This window comes from Telmatherina bonti (assembly GCF_933228915.1).
Source record: "Telmatherina bonti genome assembly, chromosome: 10".
Classification (NCBI taxonomy): Eukaryota; Metazoa; Chordata; class Actinopteri; order Atheriniformes; family Telmatherinidae; genus Telmatherina; species Telmatherina bonti.
The window spans coordinates 38,151,241-38,165,542 of record NC_136628.1 but is presented as its reverse complement, the minus strand read 5'-3'; the positions used below and the strand labels follow the sequence as shown (position 1 = coordinate 38,165,542).

At 45.3% G+C, this 14,302-nt stretch overlaps 1 protein-coding gene and 1 pseudogene across 2 annotated transcripts; one reads left to right on the top strand and one right to left on the bottom strand.

The window, feature by feature from the left end:
* Positions 1 to 378: 378 nt before the first annotated feature.
* LOC306761355 (olfactory receptor 2A12-like) lies at positions 379 to 5,031 on the top strand (the record flags this gene model as incomplete). Its single annotated transcript, XM_079247479.1, has 5 exons — positions 379 to 755; positions 1,251 to 1,477; positions 1,717 to 2,054; positions 3,236 to 3,335; positions 4,817 to 5,031. 5 exons carry the CDS (start codon positions 379 to 381, stop codon positions 5,029 to 5,031), a joined length of 1,257 nt encoding a protein of 418 aa, XP_079103605.1.
* A 145-nt stretch (positions 5,032 to 5,176) lies between these two features.
* On the bottom strand, positions 5,177 to 14,060 carry LOC306761354 (olfactory receptor 52E4-like; annotated as a pseudogene). The gene is made up of 4 exons: positions 13,915 to 14,060; positions 11,989 to 12,189; positions 11,464 to 11,753; positions 5,177 to 5,329 (listed from the first exon to the last, which is right to left on the bottom strand). The product of its transcript is annotated as an olfactory receptor 52E4-like (transcript).
* Between the last annotated feature and the right edge of the window lie 242 nt (positions 14,061 to 14,302).

Sequence of the window (14,302 nt, the reverse complement as noted above, 5' to 3'; positions counted from 1 at the left end):
GGACGTCCAACATGATGGGAAACTATTAAAAGGACAACATACATCTTAACAAGTCACAGCAACATCACAGAGGAGGGCAGAACACACACCTGCATTGTGTAAAGAGTGCATAGTTGTGATTATTAGACAGCGCTGAGGTTTTTTGTCAATGTTTCACCAGATGAAATACATGATTTTTGAAGGTCTTTGATTAGTTTCCAGATGCATGTTGTGGAGGTATTCATGTCTGATATTTGTTGCTGGTCATGTTTTAACAATAGATTCTTATGATGAAAAACTTGTGAGATTTTATGCAGCATTGGAAGATAAAACGTGAACATTACTATCTCTGCTCTGTTTAAAGAATCGAATGTGTCTTACAGAAGTATTCTGCTCTGGATGGAGAACAAAACCACAGTGACTCCTCTCAGACAGCCCATCGTGTTTGAGCTAGAAGGCTTCCATGTCCCTCCAGGCTACGGCCCTTTCCTCTTCTTCTTGGCTCTGTTTGCCTACATAGTGGTGCTGCTGGGGAATGGTATAGTAGTGTGTGTCATTGCCATGGACAGGAACCTGCACAGACCCATGTTCATAATGGTTTGTCACCTGGTGGTCTGTGATCTGCTGGGGGCCACTGCAGTGCTGCCTCGCCTCATGATGCACTTCCTGATGGAGCAGAAGAAGATCGGCTACATGGAAGCCATCGCTCAGGCCTTCAGTGTGCACACATATGGCGTTGCAGTGCAGACGGTCCTGGCTGCCATGGCCTATGACAGGTAGCCATTTCAAAGAGGTTAAAAGAGGTGTTTTCAGGTTCTGCTACTTTTTATCTGAAATTATCCAAAATACAGTGAAAATATGAAGAAATGCTGGTTAAAAATGTTATTCTTATTGTGTCTTACAATCTTCATCATATATTCAACCTTTTATTGGTTATGACCAAATATCAGGTCCTGGAGCTGCTGTTACATGATATAAAAGCTTTTATGTTGTGGAAAATGAATGCAATTATTCCATTAAAAACCAAAAAACAACCAATGTTATCAAGGGCTGAAGGTCCAAAAAGCCGTCTGTATCTCTGGAGCTGCAGGTTTCAGATCCTGGATGAGAAAAAGGAAAGTTCTCGGAAATCGGCTTGCGTTTTAGATCCACAATAGAAGCAGTAGAGGGCAGTAGAGCCCTGTCTAACTATCAAAACACGAAATGCAGATTCTGCGTGTGTGTGTTGTAGTGAAAGAGTTTGGTATCTCCTGTCCGTGATCTCTCTGCAGGTACGTTGCAGTGTGTGAGCCGCTCAGGTATCACGCCATCATGACGTCGGCTCGGCTGCACATCTGCTGCGCTCTGGCCTGGATTGTCGCCCTGCTGCTTATTGCCGTCCTCTTTTCCTTCCATCTTAACGTCCCAATATGTGGCCAAACCATCCTTCATGCATACTGCAGCAACCGCAGCATCCTGAGCCTGGCCTGCATTCCCACTCCGGTTAGCGACATCTACGGTGAGGTCATTTCTGGAAAATGTTTTGTAGAGAGCCTCAGATACAGTAAATACAGTAAGACCACCAAAACCTTTCACCTCAGTATTTTTTATATTATGTTCAATTGGATAAGTTTGAATGAAACCTCTATTGGTGCAAAAGAAAATGGTATTTATCAAATCTGACCAGCTCCATGTTCAAAATAATAATAATTTCTATTTTATTTCTAATAACTTATGACCTCCCTTCTGTTTTTCCAGGTCTCGCCATGACCTGGTCTTTGAGTACAGGGGTCTTCATCATCATTGCTTTTTCCTACATCAGAATCCTGAGTGTTTCTATAAAACAAGGCAGAAATGATAAGAGCGTCCGCATCAAGGCATTTCAGACATGCACACCTCACCTTGTCGTTTACATCCTCTATGAGATAGCTTCTCTGATCATCATAGTGAGTTACAGATTCCCCTCCGTCTCCCAAAACATTAGGAAGTTCTTCAGCATTATGCTTTTTGTCATTCCACCTGTGATCAACCCCATTATCTACGGCCTGGTCAGCAGAGAATTACGCTTCAGCATCAATAGACATTTCTCTGTTATGGTCCGTCCCACAAGCTGACAGAATCACACTGAATTATACTCCTGATTATGGCTGTTAGACAGGAGACCTTGATATTGTCAAAGTAAAGTACATACAAAACACATGTTTTAACATCTGGTTCATCTGGTAGAAATTTGGTGGATCCACTAAATGTCTGATTAAAGAATGAAAGTAAAAAAGTTTAAAAAAAAAAAAAAGACTGCAACCAGGGACATGATTTCATATTTTTGCCATTAACCACCAATTGTGTTTGTAATTTGGAACTTTTAACTGAAAATATCTTTGGAGGCCATGAACATTTTTTTTTACACTGTATCTGTCTTCTTTTTTTTTTTTTAAAGAGATACTCAACTCTCAACTTTATTTATATAGCACTTTCACACAACACCAGCTGCAACAAAGTGCTGAACATTAAAACATTTAGAGAGATCAAGAACAGTAAACATTAAAGGAATAATAATAAAAAAAAAAAAATAAAAAAAAAAAAAAACAACAACAATAAAGCAGTCCATAAGAGAGAATTAAAGGCAGAATCTCAAACTGGTAAAAATGCCAGTTGCAAAAATGGGTCTTTAGACGTGTTTTAAAAGTTGTCAGCGATTCGTAATGGCAGAGAATTCCACAGTTTTGGAACAGCAACCTTAAATGCTCTGTCCCCAGGGGCCACTGGAGCCAATTGGCCCAAACACTACAACTTCTGTCTTTTTCTCATTAAAATTTAAGAAGCTCAAAGCCATCCACTCCTTGATGTCATGGAGGCATGAAGCAGTGTGAGAAAGAAGACATCCTTCTTTTTCAGGAGTAAATATATCTGGCTGTCATCAGCATATAGGGCCCTGCGATGGACTGGCGAGCTGTCCAGGGTTTACCCTGCCTGTCGCCCAAAGCCGGCTGGGATAGGCTCCAGCTTCCCCGCGACCCTGAATGGAATAAGCGGTTCGGAAAATGAATGAATGAATGAATGAATCAGCATATAGGTGGCAAGAGATGCTGATGACGTCACAGGATTGACCCTAATGGTAGCAAATACAGGGAAAACAGTAGAGGCCCTAAAACTGATCCTTGTGGAACCCCATAGGACACAGGAGCAGTTACAGATTCAAAGCCAGCAATGCTCACACACATGGTTCTACTCGCCAAGACATAAAACAGTCTAGTGCCATACCTTGAATCCCTACCAGGTTCTGGAGCCGATGCAACAGGATCCCATGACCAACTGTGTCAAATGTCAAGCAGAACCAGGAGAACATCTCAATCAGGCTGATTCTGTGCTGTGCAGAGGTCTAAAGCCGGACTGGAAAACCTCAGCAATGTCATAGTAGTCCAGGAATGATCTAACTGCAAGTAAACTACTTTCTCCAAGATTTAGAAACAAAAGACAGCTTAGAGATGGGCCCGAAATTAGCCAGTACGGTGCAGTCCAGACCAGGTTTTTTGAGTAGGCGTTGTACAACTGCATGTTTAAAAGATGAGGGGATGACACCAGTTGCTAGACTGGTGTTAATAATGGCAAGGACCACCTGAGCTATGGTGGGAAAAATCTTCTGGAAAAGATGGAGATGAACAACATCAAGAGGGGAACCAGATGGCTTAATCTGCTGGGCAACCTCCTCTAGGGATGACAGAGCCACAGGCTCAAACTTTCCAAAGATGGCTGAGCTAGGGACGACAGCTGTGGGATCAGAAAAGGGAGGAACTATAGCTGTTCTTATGTTTGTTACCTTGATAATGATAAAATTCAGAAACGCATTACACATCTGTGAGGAAGCTTCTAAAGATGCAGCCTGTGGAGTAGTTAGGACAAACTCTGTTTTAAATAGCACTCTTGGGTTGTGTTGATTAGAAACAATGATCTTTGACAAATACTGTCTTTTTGGTAACTTTACCAGTGTCCTGGTACAGTTACCAGCAGTTCATTAAGATATCTTAATGATATCTTCATTAAGATATCATATGAGACCTGCAGTTTGTCTTTTCTCCACCTGAGTTCTGCTCTCCTGCAGTCCCTCCGAGCTGATCGGGTTCTCTCATTAAACCATGGCTCATGTTTGGGTCTGGGCATCACGGTCCTTTATGGAGCCACAGCATCCATAATGTTTCCACAGGAGGAGTGGAACCAAGAACTTAACTCCTCCACATCAGGTAAAAAGTCAGCCAAGGGAACAGTAAGCTGGTTAAAAGCAGCAGTTAACAGACTGGCAGTGTTGGAGTTAACAATCCTACACCGTCGTGACACAAGGTAGGATTTAACTATGACAGGGGAAAGTCCAACATCAAACACTATTGGCATGTGGACAGAGATAGCGATGTTACCAATTTCTATACTAGGTACAGTTAACCCATGATGGAGAAAGTGGCCAAGAGTGTGCCTGAGTCCGTGCGGGGCTCCGGACACATACTGCATGAAATTAAAAGAATCAATTATCTCTAAGAACTCTTTCACTAGAGGCTTAGTGGCAACACACATGGATATTAAAATCCCCTTCAATAAGGATCTGGTCATAATGTGGGATAATTCCAGCCAAACAAATCAGAAAATGCATTCACAAAGTCGTATTTAGGTCTGTAAATGACCGGGTCAGTCCAACCTACCTGAAATGATGTTACCTTGAAGCTAGTGCATGAGGATGATACATAACGCTGTCTGCAGATGAAATTGTTTTTGTAAACAGATGCCGTTCCTACTCCTCGGCCAGACATCCATGGAGAGCTGAGGTTACAGCCAGCCAGTAAAAGTTCCATGAAATAACTGCATTCACCAGGAGATGCCCACTTCTCTGTCATGCAAAGGAGATCCAAACTCCGGGAGGTGAAAAACTCCTACAAAATAGAGGTTTTGTTTGTCAGGGATCTAGCGTTCACCAAGCCAAACTTGGTCGGCATCAATGCAGACCGTTTGTCCAGGCCAGAGGATGTCCAGGAGAGGGTTCTTAGGTTCCCGGAAATTACCCCACCCAGGCGGGGCCAGAGAAAGTGAGCGCAATGATGCCGGGGATCCCCAACAGAGGTGACAACAGGAATGACTTGAGCATCGAACAAATCCAGGAGAATCCGGGAGTGGTATAATCCAAATTTTGGCTGGGAAGAGGACGAGGATGGGGACAGAAAAGCCTTTAGCTTCACTAGGCGGCCACCACACTTGCCGCATTTGCAGCAACATTTTGGCCGTGGGAGAAGGTCCAACGCTCTAAACAAGTGAGCTGGAATCCTTGACAGCAGCGGAGGCAACACCTTCTGTCCTCAAAATCCAGGCAAGCAGATATATTGCAGATTAACTGCAGATCGCAAAGAAACCGCGATCATATACCAGCAGAGACTCAGAAAACAGGGTGCCAAAACACAGAATAATCAAAAGCACAGACAGAATAACTGTTTTTTAATGGAAACCTAGTTGGGCATTGTCATAACCGTTTACTAACCATCCTTGCAGATCATCAGCTGTGATCAAATCCTAAAAAAAGTAAAAGTTTCACTCTGGTCTGTATAATTGTGACCAAGACAGTTTCTAGGGGTTTTGGACCCCTGGAAAGAATATAACTGCAGGCCTGACATTACACATCCTATTGGTTTTCTTCTTAATGATGAAGTTCTTTATGATTATTCATTAATTCATAGTTTGCAACCACTGATCTGAATGGGTCCCGGCGAGAGTTGCAGGCAGGTCACCACAGCACCTGGCCTGCAGCACCTGGGATCAAAAAAGTCGGCATGAATCAGGGTGAAGCAGTGATCAACTCACCAAAATGGTCGACCTAAGAGGAATAATGTTGATGGCCAAACTGTCCTTCCACAACAGCATGCAGGTGGAAATCCTAAAAGAAGGGCCGGTAAGCATCAGCACCGCTGCTCAAAGTAATATAAGAGTGATTTATACAAGTTGGTAAGAGTCTTTGCCACCAAATTCACACCAGATCTAGATGCTGAGACACTGTCTCCTCATTTAACCATTCAACTTTGCTGTGACGTCAAGTGTGAGCGTATTGATACTGCAAGCGAAAGATACAGTTCATTTAAAGTGTGTGTTGAATGCAATGATGTTATAGAGATGTATGACCCAAACTTCCGGCCTGAAGGATCTGTGGTGAGGCGTTAGTATGAACCACGCAAAACGGGAGAGAGTAATCTTAGATCTAGACTCGTCCCTGGTTCAAATGCTCTGGAAAGTGCCGCAGAAGCGCAGCCTGATAAATAGTTTTATCTATGCGGGTTGCCTCTTACATCTGTCATGGTCTCCGACTGTGTAGCAGTGAAGGAGATAAGTGCCAACGCTCTGTAATGGATACCTTGTTGCAAAAATGCGATATTTTATGTATACAGGCATATCTATGCAACTCTGATAACGAGTTTGGTTTTAAGACTAATCATAGTACGGATTTATGTATTTATGTACTGAAAGAGACATGGAGATAAGAACCCCCCCATGACGAACGCCATTAATTGTCCCAAATGGTGCAGAGACAGCACGTCCCCATCTAATCCCCAGAGACAGCACTTCCCCATTTAACCCCCAGAGACAGCACTTCCCCATCTAACTCCCAGAGACAGCACGTCCCCATCTAATCCCCAGAGACAGCACTTCCCCATTTAACCCCCAGAGACAACACTTCCCCATCTAACCCCCAGAGACAGCACTTCCCCATCTAACCCCCAGAGACAACACTTCCCCATCTAACCCCCAGAGACAGCACTTCCCCATCAAACCCCCAGAGACAACACTTCTCCATCTAACCCCCAGAGACAGCACTTCCCCATCAAACCCCCAGAGACAACACTTCTCCATCTAACCCCCAGAGACAACACTTCCCCATCAAACCCCCAGAGACAGCACTTCCCCATCTAACCCCCAGAGACAGCACGTCCCCATCTAACCCCCAGAGACAGCACTTCCCCATCAAACCCCCAGAGACAACACTTCCCCATCTAACCCCCAGAGACAGCACTTCCCCATCAAACCCCCAGAGACAACACTTCTCCATCTAACCCCCAGAGACAACACTTCCCCATCAAACCCCCAGAGACAGCACTTCCCCATCTAACTCCCAGAGACAGCACGTCCCCATCTAATCCCCAGAGACAGCACTTCCCCATCTAACCCCCAGAGACAGCACTTCCCCATCTAACCCCCAGAGACAACACTTCCCCATCTAACCCCCAGAGACAACACTTCCCCATCTAACCCCCAGAGACAGCACTTCCCCATCTAACCCCCAGAGACAGCACTTCCCCATCAAACCCCCAGAGACAACACTTCTCCATCTAACCCCCAGAGACAACACTTCCCCATCAAACCCCCAGAGACAGCACTTCCCCATCTAACCCCCAGAGACAGCACTTCCCCATCTAACCCCCAGAGACAGCACTTCCCCATCTAACCCCCAGAGACAGCACTTCCCCATCTAACCCCCAGAGACAACACTTCCCCATCTAACCCCCAGAGACAACACTTCCCCATCTAACCCCCAGAGACAACACTTCCCCATCTAACCCCCAGAGACAGCACTTCCCCATCTAACCCCCAGAGACAGCACTTCCCCATCTAACCCGCAGAGACAGCACTTCCCCATCTAACCCCGAGACAGCACTTCCCCATCTAACCCCCAGAGACAGCACTTCCCCATCTAACCCCCAGAGACAGCACTTCTCCATCTAACCCCCAGAGACAGCACTTCCCCATCTAACCCCCAGAGACAGCACTTCCCCATCTAACCCCCAGAGACAGCACTTCTCCATCTAACCCCCAGAGACAGCACTTCCCCATCTAACCCCCAGAGACAGCACTTCCCCATCTAACCCCCAGAGACAGCACTTCCCCATCCAACCCCCAGAGACAGCACTTCCCCATCTAACCCCCAGAGACAGCACTTCCCCATCTAACCCCCAGAGACAGCACTTCTCCATCTAACCCCCAGAGACAGCACTTCTCCATCTAACCCCCAGAGACAACACTTCCCCATCTAACCCCCAGAGACAGCACTTCCCCATCTAACCCCCAGAGACAGCACTTCCCCATCTAACCCCCAGAGACAGCACTTCCCCATCTAACCCCCAGAGACAGCACTTCTCCATCTAACCCCCAGAGACAGCACTTCTCCATCTAACCCCCAGAGACAGCACTTCCCCATCTAACCCCCAGAGACAGCACTTCCCCATCTAACCCCCAGAGACAGCACTTCCCCATCTAACCCCCAGAGACAGCACTTCTCCATCTAACCCCCAGAGACAGCACTTCCCCATCTAACCCCCAGAGACAGCACTTCCCCATCTAACCCCCAGAGACAGCACTTCCCCATCTAACCCCCAGAGACAGCACTTCCCCATCTAACCCCCAGAGACAGCACTTCCCCATCTAACCCCCAGAGACAGCACTTCCCCATCTAACCCCCAGAGACAGCACTTCTCCATCTAACCCCCAGAGACAGCACTTCTCCATCTAACCCCCAGAGACAGCACTTCCCCATCTAACCCCCAGAGACAGCACTTCCCCATCTAACCCCCAGAGACAGCACTTCCCCATCTAACCCCCAGAGACAGCACTTCCCCATCTAACCCCCAGAGACAGCACTTCCCCATCTAACCCCCAGAGACAGCACTTCCCCATCTAACCCCCAGAGACAACACTTCCCCATCTAACCCCCAGAGACAACACTTCCCCATCTAACCCCCAGAGACAGCACTTCCCCATCTAACCCCCAGAGACAGCACTTCCCCATCTAACCCCCAGAGACAGCACTTCCCCATCTAACCCCCAGACACAGCACAAAATTACATCAGAGGGGAGTGCCTGATATTTTTATAAGAATCCTGTCCTACTGGTACTCTAATCAGAGCCTGGGGATTAGATGGGGAAGTGCTGTCTCTGCACCATTTGGGACAATTAATGGCGTTCGTCATGGGGGTGTTCTTATCACCATGTCTCTTTAATGTTTATGATCTCTCAGACCAGTTAAGAAACTGCAAAACAGGCTGTATGGTTGCCAGTGCACTGATTAACCATCTCGTGTATGCCGATGATTTAACCCAGCAGTGCTGGGTTACAAGAGCTGCTTACCATATGTTCCAGTTATGGTTTAAACTGTGATGTAAATTATAATGCTAAAAAGAGTTTTGTTGTGATCTGTAGAGTAAACGGGAATAGACACCTCACCTTTCCATCCTTTTATCTATCAGGACAAGTACTGTTAGAACCTAAACCTAAAACCTAATATTTGGGTCACAGAAGCACAGATGACACTGATATGAATAGACAGCATTGTACTTTATATATGCAGGCCAATTTGCTGACCAGAAAATTTTCCAGGTGTTCAGACAAGGTAAAAGTGGGTCTTTTTAGCCTTTTTTACTCCTTTTTATACTGCACCTTTCTGGAGTAATTTTAAAAAGGCGACCATCCACAAACTTCAAATTGCATATAATGATTGTCTACATATTCTTCTGGGGAAACCAAGATGGCATAGTGCTTGTGAACTTTTTGTAATGCACAGCTTATCGCATTTCATGCTCTTTTGAGACAATTGATGTTTAAATTATTATAAGAATGTTCACCCAGCCTTCATTCAGTACCATGAAATATCAGTCTGCCATGTGGAAGCACTGGTTCACATGTCTCTTTTAAATATGTTTGTATGTCTGTACTTTTTTTTTTTAAAATGGATCTAGAGTCTGAATGAAGACAAAGTTCTATCTTTGTCTCTATCTCAGTCTCTATCTCTACCTCTGTCTGTCTCTGTCTATATCTATATATCTCTATATCTCAATCTCAGTCTATCTCTGTCTCTATCTTTGACTCTATCTTTACCTTTGTCTCTATATGTCTCTATCTCTATTTATCTGTCTATCTTTGACTCTATCTTTACCTTTGTCTCTATATGTCTCTATCTCTATTTATCTGTCTATCTTTGACTCTATCTTTACCTTTGTCTCTATATGTCTCTATCTCTATTTATCTGTCTATCTTTGACTCTATCTTTACCATTGTATCATCTCTGTCTCCATCTCCGTCTGTATCTCTGTCTCTATATCTCTGTGTCTCTATGTCTATCTATAACTCTATCTTAATCTCTGTCTATCTCTGTCCCTGTCTCTAAAATATTTTCAGTCTCTATCTTTATTTCTGTTTCAACCTCTGTCTCTATCTCTGTTTTTCTATCTGTATCTGTATCTAATTATGCCTCTATTTCTATCTATATTTTGTCTCTATATTTCTGTGTCGATCTCCTCTATTAAACTAATTAAACTTGCCTATGAAATAAATTTCATTTCTCGCTTTGCCAATCATCAACTCTTCCATCAGTTCTGGATCCATCCCACACTCAAAGTGGTGGCTGGCACCCCCATTCTCAATGAAAATGGCCTCAACCATGTTGTCACATTAAATTTGTTGCCAATTTCCAATCTACCTTTCTGTAGATGATCTTAGAAAGTATTGTTGCCACCCAACTAAAATCTCACCTGTTTAAAATCTTCCAATGTAGTATTTGCTCCCATAATTGCTATAAAAAACAGCTCTGCATATAATTACAAATTACTTCTTCTTTCATCTCTCTGTACGGCTAAAATATGTCCTCATTCTTCTCAATCCAACTGCAGCTTTCAACAACAGCAACCACAAAATTCATCACAGCATCATTGAACACAAAGCTGGACAGGACAGGTTAAAGGAAAGCCACATGCCCCACCATTCAATAAGTGATGCACATAATTTGCTAAATGAGATTTCTACTGTCTCTCCCAGTGGGTAAAGAGGACCTTGAACTTGACTCTGGCCTGGTGCTGTGAAAAGACCTGAGAGGTGTTGGAAGCTTCAATTGCCAGTTCAATACAACTATTCTTAAGATTAATTCACTTCCCCAGTGATACAGCTCTGCTTGGGTGATCATTTTGTAAAGTTACCACAACCCCCAGACGATTATGGGTAAAGCAAGCACAACAGATTTCAGGGTTTACTGAAGAAAACCACATGCAAAATGAGTTTCCAATAATGTTTATTTGTGTCTTTGAGATGTGAGTAATCACATAAATCCATTAATTTGTTAAAGAGTTCATATATTTATTGTAGACACTTATTCAGCAGAGAAAATGGCATGGATTTAGTCAAAGCTCCAAATAACCAATTCCATAAAAGGTTAAATGGCCAGAAACAAGATGAAATCCCTGCCAGTGAGTGGACTGATAGGCTGGGCAGATATCAGATGGATCGCACCAAATGTCGTCCAGAAGAATGTGCAGATGTCAGCGAGGGACAGTGTAGGATCTGTCTGTTTCATATATGATTAACAAAACCTACTATATCAAGGACTCCAATCTGACAACCATGATCAGGAATATGATTCACTGTGTGAGTCTGTCTGCTTTAGGAACGGATGTTAATACACAAATATTTATGAATGCTGGTGCGTAATTCTCTGCTGACCAGGCCATAGATAATGGAGTTGATCGCTGGGGGAATAATAAAAATTAGAATGCTGAAGAACTTCCTAATGTTTTGGGAGACGGAGGGGAATCTGTAACTCACTATGATAATCAGAGAAGCTATCTCATAGAGGATGTAAACGACAAGGTGAGGTGTGCATGTCTGAAATGCCTTGATGCGGACGCTCTTATCATTTCTGCCTTGTTTTACAGAAGCAGTCAGGATTCTGATGTAGGAAAAAGCGATGATGATGAAGACCCCTGTACTCAAAGACCAGGTCATGGCGAGACCTGGAAAAACAGAAGGGAAGTCAATAGGTTTTTTTACTTTTTTAAAATAAATAAGAATGAATATCTGGTACATAGAGCTATCCTCCTTTTTGCATTGTGTTCTATGACAAAGAAATGAAGGTTTAATTTAGACGTTTCTTTGTCATCGAACACAAAGAAAAATGTTGCAGTGAAAGGTTTTGGTGGTCTTACTGTATCTGAGGCTCTACAAAACATTCTCCATAAATGACCTCACCATAGATGTCACTCATCGGAGTGGGAATGTAGGCCAGGCTCAGGATGCTGCGGTTGCTGCAGTAGACCAGTCGGATGGTTTGGCCACATATTGGGACATTTATATGGAAGGAAAAGAGGACGGCAATAAGCAGCAGAGGTGTGCAGCCGAGCCGACGTCATGATGGCGTGATACCTGAGCGGCTCACACACTGCAACGTACCTGCAGAGAGATCAAATACCTAGTTCTTAAAACTGTTGAGCATCTTCATGTTTACTGCGATCAGTTGCAGAGACTGTAGCTGATTTCATTTCACATGAAAATGGTTTCATTTCACTGTGTTGTCTGCATACTGATCATCTGGCTGCTAATCCAGGTTAGCTTCTCAGTATCATCTAGAAACTACTTCTATTGGTTCAAGATGCTAAATAACTTGTTCAATGTGTTGTGTTCAGTGTTTGAGAAGTGAACAAAACAGACTTACCTGATGCAAAGTCACAACAATATTCCCTATTCAACACTGCAAAGTCCAAACAACACGAGCAAGTCACATGGTACAAGCCAGACAAGTGAAAAGAGACCTCTACCGTTAGCAGTCGCTGTTGAAAGAACAATAAAAGTTCTAGCTGGTATCTCTTATCTGGAAAAGCACCATTTATTTACTGGAGACCGTATTCCAGTATCGCTTATAATCTGGTCTAGGTGAATGAAGGCTTTACATGATAAAGACTGAATGTCTTCATCTTCATCTTCATCTTCTGCCTCTTATCCGGGGTTGGTTCGCGGGGGCAGCAGCCTACGCAGGGAAGCCCAGACTTCCCTCTCCCCAGCCACATTTGCCAACTCTGCGGGGGGGATCCCGAGGCGTTCCCAGGCCAGCCGAGAGATATAATCCCTCCAGCGTGTCCTGGGTCTTCCCCGGGGTCTCCTCCCAGAGGGACGTGCCTGGAACACCTCACCAGGGAGGTCCAGGAGGCATCCTGACCAGATGCCCGAGCCACCTCAACTGGTTCCTCTCGATGCGAAGGAGCAGCGGCTCTACTCTGAGCCCCTCCCGGATGACCGAGCTCCTCACCCTATCTCTAAGGGAGAGCCCGGCCGCCCTGCGGAGGAAACTCATTTCAGCCGCCTGTATACGAGATCTCGTTCTTTCGGTCACGACCCACAGCTCATGACCATAGGTGAGGGTAGGAACGTAGTTCGACTGGTAAATCGAGAGCTTCACCTTCTGGTTCAGCTCCTTCTTCACCACGACAGACCGGCGCAGAGTCCGCATTACTGCAGACGCCGCACCGATCTTTCTGTCGATCTCACGCTCCATCCTTCCCTCACTCGTGAACAAGACCCCGAGATATTTAAACTCCTCCACTTGAGGCAGGACCTGACTCCCGACCCGGAGAGGGCAATCCACCCTATTCCAGTTGAGGACCATGGTCTCAGATTTGGAGGTGCTGATTCTCATCCCAGCCGCTTCACACTCGGCTGCGAATCGCTCAAGTGAGAGCTGGAGATCACGGCCAGATGAAGCCAACAGGACCACGTCATCTGCAAAAAGCAGGGACCCAATCCTGAGGCCACCAAGTCAGATCCCCTCAACACCTCGGCTGCGCCTAGAAATTCTGTCCATATAAGTTATGAACAGAATCGGTGATAAAGGGCAGCCTTGGCGGAGTCCAACCCTCACCGGAAACGGATCTGACTTACTACCGGCAATGAGGACCAAGCTCTGACATCTGTCGTACAGGGACCGGACAGCTCGTACAAGGGGGTCCGATACCCCATACTCCTGGAGTACCCCCCACAGGAGCCCCTGGGGGACATGGTCGAATCCCTTCTCCAGGTCCACAAAGCACATGTAGACTGGTTGGGCAAACTCCCATGCCCCCTCCAGGACCACAGAGGGTATAGAGCTGGTCCACTGTTCCGCGACCAGGACAAAAGGCACACTGCTCCTCCTCAATCCAAGATTTGACTATCCAATGGACCCTCCTCTCCAGGACCCCTGAATTGACCTTTTTGGGGAGCCTAATGACTGTGATTTCCTTGTAGTTGGAGCACACCCTCTGGTCCGCCTTCTTGAAAAGGCTCCCCATCTCCACTATACACAGTATTGACAGAGCACTGCTTCCCCCTCCTGAGCCACCAGATGATGGACCACAATTGCCTCGAAGCCATCCGGAAGTCTGTCTCCATGGCCTTGCCGAACTCCTCCCACGCCCGAGTTTTTGCCTTGGTGATAGCTGAAGCCGCATTCCACTTAGCCTGTTGGTACATTTCAGCTCCTTCAAGAGTCCCACAAGCCAAGAGGGCCCGATTGGACTCCTTTGGCTTGACT